Below are 20496 nucleotides of genomic sequence, written 5' to 3' on the forward strand. Positions count from 1 at the left end.
TGGAAGCACAGAGTGTGGCAAAGAGAAGTGCAAGCACGGATGATAATGGACGGAACGCAGGTCTGGTACTGAAGACCCCTTAGCTATAAACAATTCACCACTAGTCTGTTAAGGAGGTGCAGACCTGGACCTGACAAAACTGGCTGTAACAAAGAGAACAACGAAGTGGCATGTAAATTAATGTTAAAGGCACCCTGTGTGAAAAATTTGGATGGACTGTGAACCTGTGGATCTGCTAAAGAAGAGCAAAGATGTAAAAGTGTGGTAGGAAGCATAAAAATGACTCCAAGGGGGTCCTGAGGTGAGAAAGAAGAAAACATGAATATGAACATCTCGTTGCTTCTGAAGAAGGGATTCCAGATGCTGACAACTCACTGAAACACACCAAGACCATCAGAATGCAATTACCAGTATTGGGACCCAGAAGAGCACTGGAAGAATGAGCATATCAGAAAAAGGAGGAGAAAATGAGAGTACAAATAAAACTATAAAGTATTATACTATTATTGAGGCTTTCTTCGGCTAGAAATATTCCAGAATAATATTTATTTTTCTGTGACAATTAGACCTGTTTAGTCCCTTAAGATGTGAATTTTGCTAACAACAACAAAAATCTTGGCTTTATGTGAGGAGTGTTTCCTTTTTGCTAGTAAACATGATTTGGAGTGGAACAAATTGCTGGGTAGTGTGGTCAATTCTGCTGTGAACCATTAGGGCATTTTGGAAGACAGCTTTCTGTGAGCCCTCAGGGTTGATCTTTCTGAAGCCCTTACAGCAATTTTGGGCAGTCCTTTTTCAGCATACGATAATCAGAGATGAGGAAATACAATTAATCTATGTTCCTATGGTCCTGGTAAGTATTTCACTTGAGATTTAGAGTGCAACACCCCATTTTGCCCTTTTCTTGATCTTGCTGTAGTCATCATCAACTGTATGCATACCCATCTACATCAATTTTAAAATTAACATGCACTGATCTGCAAAGAAGCTATGGCAGTGAATAACTGTATCCCAGTGAATATCATCTCGGCATCAAACAGCTCATTTCATAGCATTCCATGTGCACTGTGTAGAAATAAGCATTTAGGTAGTAATAAGCATTCAGTCCACCTGCAAATGTAGCATCCATCACTTCACTGTGAAGATAAGTTAGTTACATTAACAAGGAAATAGTTTCACCATCTGGTTATACTGCTTGTAGCTTGAAAATACCTTCCACGTAATGTCTGTGTATGCGAAACTGCTAAATCTTTTAAGCTTTATATTCCACATTTGCTATAAACATTTGGGCAGCCATTGCAGAAATTGCTGCACCACTGGGTTGTTAACAGGACAGAAAAAAAAAACAGATTAAAAGAACACTGGTCAGGAAATTCTTGTGGTAACTCCTCATCTTAAAGCCACTTTCTTTTGCCAGTGTTACCTAAGCTGGTAGCTTAAGGCAAGTAGATGAACAAACATTTGTTTTGTAGTACTTTTCTGTAAGATGTCACTGTGCATTTGTAGAATTATTTCTTTTACATAATGCACCTGAATTTCCCAACTTACATTCTGTGAGGTCAAGAAGTTAATGACACAGACTTCATAGAATATCTCTAATGCATTTCTGCCTCGTGTCTTACTCCAAGCCAAACAGAGATCATGATGAGTAGTGGTGATTCCAAATATAAGGAATGTGAAACAGCGCAGCTATGTCATATTCCAGAATCCTTTAAAAAAATTAATAGTGAAAGACTCTGTCAGAATTTACTCGTTCCTTTTTGGAGTTATACTCTGGAATTATTCCAGGCACAAAGTTGTATAATTTCCCGCATCTGAATTTAACAGCTACAGTTCAACTGAAGGCCTTAGTGAGCAACTTCTGGAAAAATTAAGGAGATGTAGAAGAATGATTTTAAAATACTTCCTAGGATAAGCAAATCTGTTTCTTCTATTGTGATTTTCCTATATTTTCAGTCAGAATAAGGGGTTTCAGTAGTGCAGATTTCTGTATTTACCATTAGTGAATATCAGAATACTAAAAGTTGACAGTAAATTCTAGTTCTAGTACTGAAATTTCTGGAGTGTATGAACAATTAAAGCTCCTGTGAAACTTGAACCAAACTGTTGTGTCCTTTATGCTTGTATTTCTCTGCAGATTTGGTCTGTTCTTGGATAACTGCTGTTAGGGCCTCATGCCATGCTTCAAGTCAAATCAGTCCACCTTGCTGGAAGATAATATATAACAACCTCTTGTTCTCCTCATCATATGGGGGAGAGTGTTAAGGTGCATTTATAATTATAGCCATGGTATCAGAAAAGCAAATATATGACTTCAGGTTTGAGTAGCTGCATGGAATCTCTTCACAGTGCTTTTCCAATTTTATAGGAGTGCATCTTTTGTCATCACTTTCTACTAACGAAATGCAATAACTGGTCCACAAAACTGGGAGATTTGGTTTTAGTTTCAGTGTGTTTTGACAACCAGACCTACATAAATTTTCAAAATAGCAGAAATGTCTGCTACGCTTTGTCTTTCAAGTGCACTAAAGAGGATATGCCTGTAAAAGGGAGTATTTGGGAATTAGTTGGCTCTTTTCCTTTTTTTTTTTTTTTTTACTATTGTGCAATTACAGCCTTTAAGCTTCTAAAAACAAAAAGTACCTGTTTCAAATTATTTTTCTGTTTGTTTTCCCAGTTTAAACTTTTTCCCCAGGAAGAAAAAGGAAGAATAAATGAAAAAGCCTGAGTCACAGAGTAGCTCTGTTGTAGTGATCCCTGCATGGCAGATTTTGTAGAGGTTGAATTTGATAAGTTATGTATTTATGTAATAGTTTGCCTATGCAGGCACTGTGCCAATAAGGTTACTAGTAGAGGGTAGATTTCACTCAAGGAGCCAATGTAAGTTTGTCAGCAAAAGCTGATGCATTTGTCAGCAGGAATGAAAATTCCACATTCATCAAGCTTGTGCCTACAGGAGGTAAGCTTTGTGGTGATGCTTGTTTTCAACTGGATCCTGCTTTGCTTTCCAGTCAGTAGAAGGACACATTTTAAGCATGTATGGTATTGAGAACCGAGAGGATCAATTAGAGCTTTGGATCCCATTTTGTCCTACTGAACTGACTGTCTTTCCCAACAATTGGAAGTCAGTACAATTCCTACATATTTCTAGGTTAAAGCTCTTGCTCTTGTGTGCTGCTTCTGGATAACAACTCTTAAGCTCTTGAAAGTTACAGACACACAGTAGTTGAAGTTCATCATCTTGTGTGTTTGCCCACTGTTACACATTTATGTGGTAATGTAAGGAATGTGGTGAAAGTGACATCAGCGATGAGCTGAATGAGCCTGCATGTTAATTCCATATAAGAAATCATTACATCTCTGGCTGAAGCTAAGAAAATAAAAATATTGTAGTGCATTTCTTTGTCACCCACCGTCCCATTTAGGTTCATATTGACTATAATAATTCAGTTGTGTTGAGGTTTGTAGCATTTAATTCATGGACAAGCTTTTGTTCAAACACCACCAGTTAATAGACAAGTTGCTGATATTATTGCAAATGTAATTAGAAAGCATAAATATCATCTAATTTTTCTTGTTAATACAGAGCCTTTGAAGAAAGACAGAAGCAAAAAGAAGAAAAAGAACGAAGATTTAGAGAACAAGTCTTGCAACAAAGGAAAATCAAATTTTGGGAAACAACTGAGAAGTTTCAGCGTGCTCATCTTCCTGCTTCCCAACACAAGCAGATAGGTTTGTAAATGAAAATGTTCATTGTTCACAGTATAGCGTGTTGTTTTTTTTTTTAATTAATAGAACATTATTGAAACCAAATAGAACAATCAACTTCACTCAAGTTCATTGAATTAATTAGTGCCAGCAGAACATAACTGACAGGAAGCACGGATTTGATATGTATGACAACAGTGGGTAAAACAAATGAAGTAATAAGGGCTGGTGTTTTCTTTTTTTCTAAAAACTGAGATATTTCACTCCATTCCAATCGCAGCATGCAATCATCTCCCAGAGGTATTGCAGCTCCCTTTTTTTTCTCCACTTGTTTTGCTGCAGGGTCTTTATTGCTTATAACACTGTAATTTCAGAGTTTTGTGTAAGATGTTAGAAGTCATTGTGAGTTATTCGGATGGTTCCCTATTTGAAGCCCTGAATACAAAATATTCAAGCATATGCCTTTTGTTTATCATTAGGAAAAGGCAGTGCTAGTGTATATTAATGTATTATATAACTTTTGCTGAATTAGTCAGCTTTTTGAGCTGTACTTTCACTGCTGGAAAGAAGTGATCACTGCAACTCAGTTCCTGCTTTCTTCGTTGGAATGAGTGCAGATTGGCAGGAGTTCTGAATGGCTTCAGCCAAGTCTGACTTCCAGTCAACTTTCCAGTGTTGAAACTCTGAAGATATGGTATAATACTTAGTAATTCTTCAACTCCAGTTGGAGGATTTACTCCTCCAACTGCAGTTGTGCCAGCTGTGAGGTAACGTCTCTGACTTGAAGATCAAATGTCAGAATAAAATAACAAAACAGGACAGTACTGTTTTAGGGCTTCTTCGGAGCTCTACTCACAGACTAGACTGTGTAGCAATATGATGAATCACAATCTTTTTGTTGGTTGTCTTAATAGTAATTCTGTCTCTGCCCCTTTCTGTCTTACCTTTCTTTATTTGTAAGAAGCAACACCTTGGGCCAATCTGGACTTTTTCTTTCTCCACTGCTTCAATTCCTAAGTCACAATTTGGCCTCTGTAAAATGCTTGCAAGCCATAACTTTGGCTTAGTGAATGATTGTAATAGTCATGGTGTAAAAACAAAGTTAGTGCTGGATATTTTAACCACCTACTTTCTCAGTTGTGTAGTCTAAAACCAAATATCAGAACTGCTGAATAAATTCATTACTATAAAGATTTAAACAGACTGTACCTTGTTTCACAGAAACTAGAGATGTTCCAGCATGCCTAACAATGATAAAACCCTGAGTTTATTGTAACAGTCTGAATTTAGGCTCTCCAAACTTAAGAATTTTAACCAAAACATCATGGTAAAATATTCTAATTTCAAGATTTTTTTCCAATTTGTTTTTTTCTGTTAGTACCTCTAGTCCAGACAAAAGCAGCTTTTCAGTTAAAGGAAGCTCTTGAACAAATTAAAGGATCAGTTTTAACATCAGGATTGTGCTTGCCAAGCAGAAATAAAACTGCCTGCAGGTAAGCATAAACATTTACTATGATGATCAACAGAAGTAAGTTGCCTACTGTGTTCGAAAAACAGCAGATGATTACTCCCTCTGTGGAAAGGAAGTGCTTCTGTGGACTGTTCCAATGAAAATATTATGAAACATCGTTAAGTTGTTTGCATCCACTACATAAAATAGCAGAAGAGCTGATGACACAAATCTTTTCACTTCAGGGGAATTTTGGGAATGGGCAGGGTGAACCTAGTCCACATTCAGTTATGCCTGACTCAGACTGCCATTGTCACCAAGCTATTCTATGAAGAATAAAGCATTCTGTCAGGATGCTTTCTTATTCTCATCCTGATTTTACTCTTTTGACTCAAAGATAGTGCATTTTGCATATAACAATTTCCCCTGTAATTTCTTCTTACATCACGTACCATTTGAAATCAATACTTCGCTCTCCCAAAGCACTTTTCCTAAGATGCATTGCCTTAGCACAGAATCATAGAATATCCCAAGTTGGAAGGGACCCATAAGGATCACCAAGTCCAACTCCTGCATTTTCTATTCACTAAAGGTACTTGTTTCTTGGTTTTGTCATTCTTGATAGCTACCTAGTTTTTGCCTGTCATTTCCTAGGACTCAATTCCTATTCCTAGTGATCTTACCCAGCCTTGTTCCAGTTCTGTCCACATTTTGTTCTTGAATGTATCTTGCTATAGATTTCCTGCTTTCCCAGTCTCTGACTGCACATTTACTTGCCATTTGGTTTCCCATGCATCTTGGTTTTAATTCCCAGTGTCAGCCAGACCTACGGTTCTAGATAATTCTCAACCTCTGTAAACCTATGATTTCCACAATCCTCACCTGAGCTCACCTTGACCACAGTACCCATCCACAGTAGTTACTCTGCGGACTTTTATTTCAGGTAGCAAATACAAATTCCTTAATGTCACACATTAATGCCATTGCAGGTTATCAGTAGAGTTGGGCTCTTCAGATACAATTAAGCCTTTTTGCTATTTGAAGTAAAGGAATATCTGACAGCATCAGTTCATAGTCATCCTCTATATAAACCAGCCACGTGTAAGAAAAAAAAAATTCAAGAAGAAAGGCCATTTTCCTTCTTAAAAGAAACAAACAAAAAAAAAACCCAAAAACAAAACCAAAAGACTTCCACATTCCAGTCCTGCAGATGACCAAACTGTTGGCTGACATTTTCCAGACTAATTCAGCCTGAGGCAGTCACCCAACAATCCAATCACAACTCTGACAATTTATAAATTAGAGAAGCTTTAAAATGGAAAGTGCTGGACAGTTTTAACGCAGGACAGTACAAACAGCACCACCTGGAGTTACACGTAGTTCCGCTGTCCTTCACATGCCAGGCATTTATTGATGATGTTTACTTTTGGAAAGCAACGTGCTTGAAAGTGTATAGTTGGCACATAGAAATAAGCCAAAGTAATAATTTTTTCACTTTCATCAAGAACCACAGATGACACTTCATACTCATCAGCATCAAGGAAGGATTATTCACATCAGGAGCAGATTTCAGCTATGGTTGGCTTGGACAAAACAATGCGGGAGAGCAGCAGAACAAGTGTGGATAATAACCGACTTCTATTCCAGAAAAATCTGAAAGAAATGCAGCAGCTGCTTGAAAAACAGCGTCTCAGCAACTTGGAGGTATGATATTTTTATCTGGCTTGTTAAAGAATGCTTTTTAAGTATAATATGAACTTTCTTGAATGGAATAAAAGTGAGAGCTGTTAAGCACAACTTAACAATTAGAGCGCTCTGCACCAGGCTGTACCAATAGATAATTCATAGCATGGCTTTGCAAATACTCAGTGAGAATTCAGAAGTCTTTAAAAATGTTTGTAAGGATTTTTCCATAAATACCTCAAAGATGTCAGTCATGCTGTCTTTTTCTAAGAACCTAAGATTTGTGTATCAGAATTCCTGGCTCTGGAGTAGCTGCTAGGCTTTAGTCTGTACAGGGTCCTCTGGTGGCTCCAACCTTAAATTGGCAGCTTCCACTAACACACATAAGTTTCTGCTTTGCTGGTTGCTACAGTGCTATAGCAATACAACTATGGTAGATCAAAGGTTGAGTTAATTATTTTTCTTTCCCAGTGATCAGAGGTGATTTCTTGTGCATTCACTTAATGTCTCTTGAGATTCTATGTCTATTATTGTCATCTTTGGTACAGACGCAGGTGCTCTTGTAAAAAGCCCAGAATACTCCTTAACTTTGTGCCCATGTTCACTTTTAGAATGCAAATCAATTTCAAAAGCTACTTTAGAAATACAGTGAAAATCAAGAATAAATGAGATTCAAAATAATTTCTTTCAGCTGTGCTTTTAAGTATGACTTCAGGTCAGTCAGTGTTGTCTTTGATTTTGGAAGTATTTTCTTTAATGTTACTTTTTTTTTTTTTTTTTCCAAAAACAAGTATATAATTTTGATCTCACTCATATTTCTATAATATTATCTACTGGTGTATGGATTTGTGGACCTGAAATCACCTTAACATAATGAGGAGCAATCATTTTTACATTGACAATGGCTGGAGATGTGGGATCTTTAGTAGCAACAGAGCAAGGGCTTTTCCTTTTAATGCATCTGTATGGAAAACTTTTGAAGAACTGAGTGCAGCTCTTGTATTTGGAGTTCTCTGATCTTGGCCTTTCCAAGCACATTGTACCCACTTTGTTCCAATGGGTGTTTGTGAGAACCTTGAGAAGGTGCTGGCCAATAGACAAAATCTCACTCAACTGGAGTAGACTTCAGAAAAGTTGAAGAGGCAGATGGTACAGTTTGTACTAGAAAAGTTGTTGATTAATGTTCATTCTTATGCTCTGTAATCAGCTTTAGACACAGAATGTAATATAGGAATTCACAAATTAATGTGTTTTCAAATTTGTGTATTTTTGAAAATGCTTTGATCCTATCCAAAGTTTTGCTGTTTTTTTCAGAGTTTATTTTTTCTAGCACCACTAGGGGTTGCTCAGCTTCTTCCCTGTGACAAATAGTTTCAAGTTCTAACTACTTATACTTGAAACGTTTGTGCTTTCTTTAAATTTCATGTTTTGGAATCTGATTAGAAAAATAGTCAAGAAAGCTGTTGTCATTTTTCTAACGTCTGAAGTTTGGATGTGTAATAGTGGGACTGGGCAGTGTGCATGTGTGTTATGACTTTCTGCAAACTGAAGCAGTATTTATAATGCTCTTCCTAATGTTACTGCCATGAATGGTCTTCAGCAGCCTTGTTACTGTCTGTTGTCCAAAGCCATTTCAACAGCACTTGCCTTTCCAAAATGGATGTCAAAGTATTGCACTGAGACATGCTTTGCAGTCTAACCATTCATTGACATCCTTTGACCTCTATGTTTCTGTTTTTACAGGCCCAGCAGGATTAGAAGGATTCTTAAAATTCTTTTCTTTCCTAAAGGGCAATAAAGTTCTATGTAGAATCTTACCAGTAGATTTGGTGTGTTCCCTGCTTTCCAACCCCAAAGATTTGTACAGTTTCAGCAGTAAGGCAAGGTTTTTCCACCATTCTCCAAAACTATTGAGCTTAAAACATTGAGAGCAATAGTTTATATTTTGTGCAACAGTTACTACTGAGCCAATATATCAAATTATTATTTATGTCCAGAAATATGCTCCATCTTGAAGACATTAATATTATTAATGTTCATTCACAATCAAAGGTTTTGTTGCACAGTACTTTTCTGTTTGCTTTTCAGGCATAAATAAAATCTTTAAGTTTGATCTGATAGCAGTGTCTTTAGCTAGGCTGCTGCAGCTTTTGTCTGCAAGACATAACCCACGACTGCATATCATTTTGCCAAATGTTAACTGTACATGTTGAAATTTTCCATTTCTAGCACCTGCCTTTAACTGAATAATTTAGAAAGTTCCCTTTGGAATGGTTCAGCTGTGCTCAGGAATAATTTGATTCACGTATCTTTTTCTTTTTATCACCTCTTCAATTCTATTCACCAATTCAATTCTATTCTTCAATTCAATTCACCTCTTCACCATCTAAAACTGTTTTGATCAGTTTAGTATTTTTTATGTTATTCCAGAAAAGTACATTATAGTTGAAAAAAATTGTTTGACTGACATTTTATCTCTATCATTGCACTTTTTAAACAAAATACTTGGAAGAATGAATTCACAAACAAAATAGGTATAGATGACAAGATGGAGACTACATTTTCCTTTTCCTTCCTCTGGATGACTATAATTAGGTTATTCAAGCAGGGTCGGTGAAATCCAAATGCAGATTCCTCTTCTGATTGATTTGAAACAGAAATTTTACTTTGGTTCTCCTTTTGTTTTCAAGCATATTGTGCAGCCGTTGAAGTACTCATTATTGGTCCTTCCATGGTTCCTCGTGGAGTAAATTATTCTCTGTTTATTGAAGTTATTATTTATTATTTTTTTATATTCCTTATTGAAGCAGGGACTAGAACACATAGAATTTCTCAGAAAGTGCAAACTGAACCACGAGGCTTATGTCTAATCCAGTAACATTTTGTATTCTCTTATATGGTATGTGTTTATTCATGCTATGTGTAGGATTAAGTAAGCATCTGGGAAATACAGAAGAATAGCTGTGATGTTACAGTGAGTGAAAGCAATAGATGTTTGGACATCTATTGGACATGTATGGACATAGCCCTGCTTGCATGAATGAGCTGCCCTGCAGTGTTAGCTGTTTGCGTCCCTTGGTTTTTGAGGTTGGACTGTGTCTGTGAAATGGAAATGCATCAAGTAATATGCAGAAGCACAGGGCACCTGCTTTAGCAGCACTTGGACTTGGTGATCTCTTGAGGTCCATTCCAACCCCTGCGATTCTGTGATCCTGTGAGCTGATGGAATCACTGAATTCATTTTCAGGTGCTTTTCTGTTATGACTGGAATGAGATAAACAAGGGTTCCTTTTGCAATATGTATTGTATCATTCAAATTCTTCAGAGGCATAGGCAAGGCCAGCATGGAAAAAAGGAGTGTCAGAGTACAAAATCTCTCCCAAGAGTCATGACATTCTAGAATGGTCAGGGATAGTTAGCAGGAAAAAAGATTTCAAGGGGAGGGTTAGGATAAAGTGGAATCCGAGTAGAATTCAGAATTTGTTTTGGGGAGACCATTCAAAGACTTGAAGTTTTCTGCAGTCACCTTAAACCAAAACATTCTGACCATCTTTAGCTTTTAACTGTGAATGTTAACATCTCTTATGTTGGTTACTTGAATTTTATAACAAACTCAAATGATTTCCCTACTAGTTTCCTTTTAGCAAGATCAGGGGCTGCAGTTTTTATTGGCTTTCAACCAGTATTGCAACATACCATTATCTTCCACATTATTACCTGATTCAAAATAAGTTCACATTTGCTGTAAGGGCTGCTAATCAAATTGAAATTTATCTCTAGACTAACTTACTCTGCCTAGATACTTGGACTTGTTTTGGTTATATATTCCTCCAAGTAGTCGTTTTTAAGGTAAAGTAGTCCTTTGTTCCAAGTTGGTGCTGTAGAAAATGACATTAGAAGCTTCATATCTAACAATCTGGCTGTTCAGTGATTTGAAGAACACCTTGCCTCAAGAAAGCCCTACTTTAACTGATGGCAATAGAGGATTTGTACTGAAACAGCATTTTCACTACAGAAAGGCTTTGTTTCAGTGGTAGATTAATACATCAGTAGGACTCTGTGGGAACATTGTGATCGTTATACACACAACATTCATCACAAAGCATAAAAAGAGAGAAATGGAGAATTGTCACCTAATATATACCTGCACCTCCTCTCTATGCATGGACGTTTTCAAAAGAACAGCTATTGTTCATTACCATGCCTTCGTTTTTTTATATTCATATGCATCCAAATATGTATGGATATGCACTAAGTGATTTTTCCTGTACCTCAGAATCTTTTTGAAGTGACTTGTTTTATTGGAATAAAGTAAAATGTTCATCAATGTAGAAAAAGGACAGGAACAGAAGGAAAAACATCAGTATCTGCTCTGTAGTTTACTTCAGTTATAGCAATAATAAAACGTTTGCTTTCAAGATGGGAGTGGAAAATAAAAAAGTTTGTGCATTCTGGTCTGACATTTATTTTTAATTATGATAATTTGGTCGTGTCAGAAAGAGCATATACCAGTGTCTCAAGGGAAAGGTGGGAGATCTCTTGCTTTCCCACCAAGATTGAAGTATCACTGTCTGGAGAACTTCGACTTTGGAGATGACAGAGCTGTGCTTTGGTTTTCTTTTTTCTTTTTCTTTTTCATTTTACCAGAAATAAACCCCTGCTTGTGAACTGGGAAGCATAGTAAAATTTAACCATTTTCTCCAAATTTTCATCTTCTGTCCTGGTAGGCTCGTGGTGGCCTAGGAGCCAAGCAACTTGGTCACCTCTTTCAATTTAGTACTATATTAATTCTTATCAAACCCTAGCAGCACTGCTGTAGGACTTTGTAGCTTGAGGTCGATGTGCAGTTTATGCCTGGTAGTTGCACATCTCCATAAGGAAGCATGAGTCACCAGCTGGGAGACAAAGCTTTAAACCAGACACTCCGAATTCAAGGACAGGAACAAACAGAACAGCTGGGTCCAAGGAGGCTGACAGATCTCTTAACAGACAACATAATTATGCTTTCAGATAGTGTCAAAATAAGCACATAAATATCAGCTCTTGAATTCAGTAGGCTTTTTTTAGGGGAAGGTAGAAGCTGAAATCTTTTACATTTCATTGGCCAAAACTATGACCCGTATTCTTATAAATCATATTCTGCAAAGTTTTTAAGAGGAATATTTGACTTGAAAAATATCTGATAAAAAAAACTGAGATTTGTAAAGCAAGTAATGTGTAACAGTCAGTAACTAGTTTAAGTGATGAGATAAATGAAACATGCCATGAGTGCTGGCAATTACATGAAATTTAGTTAGATAAATTTGTCTCTAAAGAGGCATAAATGTGTATTAGAAAAGCATTTGTATAGCTGGCCTTTAGGATTTGCTGATGTAAACTCACCTCTTACCATGGCTACTGCTGTGAAGTACACAAGATGGTATGGAAATAGGTGCAAAACTGTTCTATCATTGCAATGTATTTACATTTGCAAAAGAAAGGGTAATTCTCATTTTTATAGCATTTAAATTCATAAATAAAATTTATAATGAATTTATAGTAATTTTTTTGCAAGTCAGAGAGATCTGAACTCCAAATAATTCAGAAAATGCTATTCACACACAGTATGGCTATGAGTGTTTTTGGAGGTGTCTGTACTGCTCAGATAGTATTATTGTATTTGTTTCTGGTGTTACAGCTCCAGTTGATTCAATCTGTCAGCTTTGCCTTATTTGTATGCATTGCATCAGAATCCGAATAAGGGTGGATTCTGATTTTTACAGAAGATGAAGAAACGCTTTCTTCCATCAGCTGTTCTTCCCTCCTTTCACCACACATCAGATCTTGATGGAAACATTTTCTGGAAAATATCCCATCATTGAAACCTTAAACATAAGTGAGAGAGAGAAGACTATTTCTTTGCTATAATTTGGTATAGTTTTTTGCTTTCCTTTCTGTTTAAAATACTGTCTAGAAATAGCTTTATCTACAAAATCTTTTTTAAAACATTTATCCTGCAATCTGCAAATTCCAAAAAGTGTAAGTGGATGGGAATTAGTTGATTTCCTTTCTCCTTTTTGGGATAACCAAAATGACATGGAATATAATGTAACATAGATGGATAAACAATTATGAATCTGCTCATTAAACAATGTCCTTGCATTTTATGTATAACATTTAAACAACTATAAAGCAACTGAGTTAAGTAGCCTTACAATTTATGCTGCATATGTGAGCTTAATTCTTCTAAATTTTGCCTTCTGATAGTTTTCAGGTTACTTTTCCATACAGTTTTTATATGACTTCTCTTAAATTTTCACAATAGGTGCCACTTCCTGAAAGAAAATTTATGAATGGATTAGAAATAAAAAGAGAACTCCTGCATTGTGATCCCCAGAATCTCAACATTTAATCATTTGATAATGTAAATAATATCTAAGAAGTAGTATTATAAATTCCATTTCTGGGGCTGAAGGACTGTGTTAGTCCGTGAGATAATTAAGCATCTGGAGCAGAGATCCTGAGAACAAGCACTCAGTACAGGAATGCTGTATTTGCTAACAGAGAGCAACAGAGAGAAATATATGGCTGAATACATTCCCTACATGGTCTTGTACACTTGTCTCAGGACTTCATTACATCTGTAAGTTAAGATTCAAAACCCTGATAACGAGCATTCAGGTCACTTTGCCTTCAGAGTCTTTCAGCATCAATTACTGAAGTGCTGCATGGCGTAAGAGTTTTGAAAGGAGTTCTTTTCATTGCAAGGAGTTAAGAGACTGTGTTTGTAGCATCCTTTGAGAGCTTTTCAGACAAACAGATCAAGTCCTGTTAAATAATCAGTTCATAGCTAGTTTCTGTTTCCTAGATGAGGTGGGGGAGAGAGAAGCTGGAATTAGTCCAGGAAAGACAAGGGTATTGGTAGGAAGTTTTTCTCTGGTCATCCTGTGCCCCATAGCTTCTTTGGTGGGTTTGGTGGAGTATTCTGAATCTTTTGTGTAACACAAGCACCAAAGTCCTTCCTCAATGGGATTTGCTTTACTGGCTCAGCCCAAATCTTCTGTGAAATCGACATAGTGTAGTGCCATTAATTTTACATGTCTTTCAAACATGCACTGGCAGCATTATTAATTTTCTAATGGACTTTACCATTCCAGTTTAATTTCTACATTCCACTACAAAAGTTTATTTAAAACAGTTTATTTAAATGAAACTTCCCTTCCTGTGTTGTGGCAAGAACTCCTTACTCCTCACCAACAACAGAGCTTTGAGGTTGAAAAGCTGTTAATTCTAAACCCTTTTAAGCACAAGCATGTCCTTTCTAAGAGGCAGTTTCTCTGATAACCTCTTCCTTAGTATGTATGCCAAATGTTGAGTAGTAAATGTATGACTAGCTGAAACAATCTCATGATTATAGTGGAAAGACAAAGCTTCTAATTAATGTTCACTTTTCTAATATGGCTATAAAAGTGTATATGAAGTGATTATGATTGCTAGTAAGGCATTTGCACTGCAATCTCCTTTGAATAAAATGAACTAACTACTGGAAAAAGAAATACTTGATGAGCTCAAAGTCAGTGAAGGTGTTTATGTACCCCATTGGCTTTGTGCTTTGTATCATCATGAACATGGATGTCTTCTGCTTCATGATGAACGTGAGGGAGAGCATTATTTTCATATAACACACAAAGAACTCCTGTAAATAAGCCACAGTCAAAAACACCAAAAATTGCAAGTAAAGAGAGAAGTGAGGAGCCTGGATTTTCAGAACAGGTAACGCTTCTACAGCGTTCATCTTCAGACGAGCATCCTTATTCACCTCTTGGAGCTGTGAGCTGTCAGCATTTCTGCAGAAAATGTCAAATGCACACAGAGCAGCCCTTTGGTGTAATGGAGTCCTGACAGATTGCAGTGGCAGAGAATTCACTTGTCAGCTTCTCTTAAAATTTTACTTACTGCAATGTTGTTCCTTCACTGTCATCATCAAAGTTTCCTCGGGGTCATGTTTTGTCTTTGTTTTAGTGTGTTACCAACATGAAATTGTTTGCCACAGCTGTTCTAAGGCTTAAGACATACAAGTGACCTCTGTAACTCCTGATAAGTATTCCCTTTCCTAAAGTGCCAAGTGTGCGGATAGGCTGGGGTTAGATTTCATCTACAAGGGACATAAGTTAATAGAGGCAGCAGATGATAAAATAAATTGTACTTATGTATTCCCCTCAGTACAAGAAAGACACCGAGGCCCTGGAATGTGTCCAGAGAAGGGCAACAAAACTGGTGAGGGGTCTGGAGCACAAGTCCTATGAGGAGTGGCTGAGGGAGCTGGGATTGTTCAGTCTGGAGAAGAGGAGGCTCAGGGGAGACCTCGTTGCTCTCTGTAACTACCTGAAGGGAGGCTGTGGTGAAGAGGAGTTTGGCCTCTTCTCCCAGGCAAACAGGACACAGGGAAATGGCCACAAGTTGTATCAGAGGAGGTTTAGGTTGGACATGAGGAATAACTTTTTCTCTCAGAGGGTGGTCAGGCACTGGAATGGCTGCCCAGGGAGGTGGTGGAGTCGCCGTCCCTGGCAGTGTTCAAGAGGCGCCTGGATGAGGAGCTGCGAGAGATGGCTTAGTGCTTGTGGTGGCAATGGTGATGGGAGGACGGTTGGACTGGATGACCTTGTAGGTCCTTTCTGACCTTGTGATTCTGTGATTCTATGAGAACAGATATGCAAATCTAGAAAACAAAGAGATAATATATGTTACAAACATTTTTGCTTCCTTATCATCTGATAATATTCTTAGAGATGAAACCTAATGAAATGTTGGGGATTTTCAGTTTTATTTCTGAGCAGTTATTGACCACTAAAAGAATTAATAATTCTTGAATGCTTTTTGAGGTCTATATACATAGTACTTGTTATGCATTTTTAGCAGAAAATTTGGCATTCGCTATCATTGCATAGCAAGCTACAAAAACAAAACAAAGTACATAATTATGTAATTGGAATGATTAGGAGTTTTCTGTGTGAAATGATGAAACTGCACAATACAACAAAATAAATGTATGTGAACTAAATTTACACAAGTAGGTAAAAGTGATTGTGCATTTCAAGGAGGACATCTTTATCCTTTTGTTCTGAACCTATTTCTGGAGGCTGTCTCAACTGGAACTTTTGTCCTCATGAAGTCTGTTTTACAAGGACAATAAAATCATATACAATGCAGAATAAACTCTGTTTTCAACCTCTGGAGCAAAAGTGCTTGAATTGCTTTGGTTTTGTCTTTTGTTGCAGCTCTTCTTACACCCTCTAGATGTAGTAGTTTAAGCTTACCTGCTATAGACACAGAGTTGGGTTTTATTCAGCAATTACAGTTTTTCTCGTGTATTTAACCTAGTCATCTTACTGGTGCAATCTCTAGTTTAAACAAGAAATAACCTAACATGGATAACTTCTTTTTATCGTCTGTTTGGTTTGGTTGGCTTTGCTTTTCCCATTTGGGAATTCCAGAGTTAGTTCTTAAATTTGACCTGGTACAGAAATCTCTGGGTATGTGGTTTTTCCTTGTTTGGTTAAGTTCAAGCAGAGGTTAAAAATATAATTTAGCCAAACATGAAAGTTAATAAATAACCAACGAAGCATTATTTATTCTTCTATTTTAGAAAGACACCGATTGGTATAGCTTTAATTTGAAAACATTCCCTACAGAGATCTTTCTCTACACATGGTTCTTTGTTCTTGTATTTAGTTTCTTTATCTCAGATCACAACTGTAGTAGAGGACTGCAGCAACTTCTGAACACCTAATGCAAGATACAGTTTAATTCAATCATAAAAAGTCTTTCAGGATTCACTGAGCTTTTTATTCTGCAATTTAAAATATTTGTGCAGCTATAAACTATGCAATACTGTGGCACAACATTTTTGGTAGAATTAACAGTTTTACTGCAAAAATATGTTCTTACACACTAGTTAGCTTTATGCATTTTTTAGTAAATTTTTGAAACATTAATTCTGTTGTTATTTCCAGAGAGTATATAATCTCTTACTGAGGTGAACAGACTTTGCTACTTGCAACCATTCTGTTTTAAAGTCACTAATAAAAAAAAAGTCATTGTTTTATATCTAAGACAGCTTCTCTTAGGCTTTTCTCTAGTGTGTGATACCAAATACTTCAGCTGCTCAGCTGTGTGGAACAGAGAGAGAATACAGGAATCTGAACATAGATAAAATGCTCTTTTCCTTGATGCTTATGTGCATTTTCAAACCTTAGAATTTTCATCCATATCATGCATCTCAGTGTCTGCATGGAGAAGTATTAGTGAAGAAATTAGCTGTGTAGTAAATACATGAAGTGCTCACATTGGCAGTTCAGAAGTGCCCGTCACTCTCATCCATCACTGTGTTATTGTTGATGAAATGGCTGGGGGAATCTGTGGGTGGAATCTCCCACACCCTTAGACCTGATCTGCTCTCACTGAGAAAACAGTACTTTCCTTTTTCTGAAAGATGAGAAGAAGGGGATTAAGCAGTGTGATTAGGGTAGCTGTGAGATGCTTGCCATGTTTGCTATGATGAGGTTTAAATCATCCTCACTTGCGGCAGTAACATAGCCATACAGTCTAGAAAAAATATAGTTTGGAGAAAATTCAATATCAAATCTCTATTTTCTTGGATTCTCTTTCATTTTGTAAGCTCCTTTGCATGTTGGAATGAATTTATCCTGACCATATGAACCACTGTGTATCACAGTATAATCCAGAAACAGTAGTTTTGTTTAGATTCCCCAAATAGTATTCCATTTTTATATTGAAGAATTGATATAATACATGCAATTAAACTTGTTGAACTGTGCAGCTCATCTGTCTCAGTTTGATCCACAAAGCACATCATTTTCTTTTGTAATTGAACACAGATAAATTTTGACATGATGGAAGCTTTGGTGCTATGCCCTTAAGTCATAAAAGCACCTGGTACACTATTGATTGTGCTTTGGTCTAAGCTCTCATTAATGAAAAGCTAGTATAAGTGGGAAGAAAAAAAAAGCAGCAAGCATGTCTGATAAATTTAGCAGTCCTGTTTTATGTCTGTATTACAGAATTTTCATAAAGAAGTCAAAAGGACAGACGATTCAGAAAGCTTATCAAGTCTTGACAGTCTTGAGGCCGGAGAACAAAACAGAAATTACACTCCAGCGGGTGAATCAACTTTGACTACAGGTTGTGACTGTGCCCCATACAGTCCAGCAAAGTCACAGACTAGGAGTAACGATGCGTTTTATGCAGCTCAAAATACTTCTAAAAACCTGCATCTAAATAATTGTCAGAGAAATTTAGATTTCCAAAGCAACCACAAGGACTTACCTACTGAGGACCTTTTAGCTAAACGTAACGTTCTAACTCTTGCTGAACATACAGACGATACAGAAGAGGAACCACCTGTTTCTCACAGATCTGGAAAAAAAGTTGCAGAGTTCTCTACTTCTGGCAATCAAGAAAGCTCTATAAATAAAGCATTTCCTTTTCTGCAAAATATAAAAGAAGAGAGGAATGATTCATCTTCTGGAGTTCGTAGCACTTTAGCAACTAATCCTGTTTTCAGTTCTAGCAAAGCCTGGGCCAGCCCCGATTCTGTTCCAGGACAAAGAGTTCAGGATCTGATGCAAAATCAGAGCTTTAAAATGACCCCACAAAAAAGAAGTAAGTCTGTGCAAACTTCCACTGAACCTATTGCAACATCCAGAATCTTACTTCCTAATCAGAGGTGTTTCTCTGGCACTTCCAGCCCAGCTGATGTGGTGCCAAAGGACATAAATGTCAGCATTGATTTTTTTAAAAATACTTTAGGAAAAGTGATTGAAAGAAAAGAAGAAAACATTAAATCTATTGATGACGTTGACCAAGGATCATTTTTGCTTCAGGATGTACCAAATGCCTCAGCTCTGTGCAATGTTAAGAAACAGAATAACAAAGAGAAAGAAAAGGCTAATGTGGTTGAAACTGTGTCATGGGTGTCTGACACAGAGCTGGGTTTTGGCACTCTTGCACAGCACAACTCCCAGAAAAACAACATTTATGACAGAAAAAGAGCAAAACTAGTCAGAAGTATCTTAAAGAAGGAAGCTAAAGCTGTGGTTATGAACCACGGGATTGTTTTTGGAACTCGGCCTGTGTCTTCTATCAGAGACAGTTTAGAACTTGCAAAAAGTAAGAAGAAAAGTGCAGAAAATACAAAAAACAGTAGAAAGCTAAAATGGTGTGATCAAATTAACCCGATAATAGCAAAAAATAATGAAAGTCGCTATGAAGAGGGCACCAGTGAAATATCTTCTGCACAGCTTCATTGTGTTCAAACTGTAAGTAATGCTCCTTATGCTAATTCATGTATGGGTGCTCACCCTTCAAACACCATGGGCACAGAAAATCGTCACAAAAATTTGCATATATCAAAACCAAATGTCAATTCTGCAAAATCAAATAAAGAAAGCACCTCTCTGAATACGTTTATGTCTGCTGGATCCTCTTGTCCTAAAAAAGTTTGGATGGTATCAAAACATGAAGAAGGCAAATCCCCAGAATGTTGTAACAGTGATGAAATTCACAAAGAGAATCAACACAAAAATAAGACAAAAACAATCAGAAGACCAAGACCTATAAGAGACCTGTTATGTTCTGTGCCCAGGAGCAGCAGAGGCCCTGGCACTGCAGTTCGACTGCGGTCAGCCACTGAAGGCCAAGCAGTTGAGGGGAGGATGCTGGCACCTCAGCCACCATCTGCACCTGCGCCGGGAAGCAAACATGGCAAAACCAGAGCCAGCCCAGCTGCGAGACAGCCCCTGCCTTCTTCCTGTCCTCAAGCTACCTCTACAAATGGGAACTCTTTAAATCAAAGGCAAGCTTTGTTGGCAGATCAAATTTTAAATAAAAGTACACCAGGAAGCTGTGAGAGCATAACTTGTAGTTCTGAGGTGGCAACTGTGCTGTCCACACCTTTCTGCAGCACGTCCTGTGAACCTCTGGCAAAACATAGTGATTCTGTGAGCCGTGGGCCAACAACTGGCTGCCAGCACTGTCCTGTAACCTGTGCTGAGCAATGTGCTAACACAGAAAACAGACTGCATCTTGATCGTATCCCAACTGCTGAGGAAACAACTGCATGGAAAGGAGAGTGTATTGCCCTCACTCCCAAGGAGCCAGCTGCTGGTAAGTCCCACATTTTTGCATTGAGAATGGGACATCAAAACCCAAAATCCCACTTATTTGGGTGGGAATTAGGTAAAACCCAAAGTTCTGATCTTCGGTGTTGGGCATAACCCAAAGTCCTGTTTTTTAGCATTGGAAACATGACATCAAAACCCAAGATCTCACTTTTTTGAGGTGGAAAAAGGTCAAAACAGGAAGTCTCAAATTTTCATATTGACAACATGACACGGGAAGACAAAGTCTCACTTCTTCAGGGGAGAGAATTGGGCAAAAAACAAAGTTCTGATTTTTTGAGTTGAGTGAAAGTGATGATTGTGGGTTGGGGACATTCGTAAGAACAGATTTTTAAATTGCACAGATTGGTTCTCAGTTAAAACACTCAGCCTGTCATCCATTCACACCAAGCAGCCAGCTTTAACAAATTTCTGCCATTTGTCATCATTTCTGTTCTAGTGGTGCCCAGGGACCTCTCAAATGTGGATCCTTGTTTT

General features: G+C 37.4%; 1 protein-coding gene across 1 annotated transcript in view; it reads left to right on the top strand.

The window, feature by feature from the left end:
* Positions 1–20496, top strand: part of CEP126 (centrosomal protein 126) — a 36424-nt gene that overhangs the window by 7294 nt on the left and 8634 nt on the right. The window contains exons 3-6 of the mRNA XM_042862549.1: positions 3587–3732; positions 5096–5201; positions 6664–6862; positions 17902–20005. Coding sequence (XP_042718483.1) covers positions 3587–3732; positions 5096–5201; positions 6664–6862; positions 17902–20005 — 2555 coding nt within the window. The remainder of the gene's footprint in view (positions 1–3586; positions 3733–5095; positions 5202–6663; positions 6863–17901; positions 20006–20496) is intronic.

The sequence above is a fragment of the Lagopus leucura genome, unplaced genomic scaffold (genome assembly GCF_019238085.1).
Source record: "Lagopus leucura isolate 7727_CA_CO unplaced genomic scaffold, USGS_WTPT01 Super-Scaffold_702, whole genome shotgun sequence".
Taxonomy (NCBI): Eukaryota; Metazoa; Chordata; class Aves; order Galliformes; family Phasianidae; genus Lagopus; species Lagopus leucura.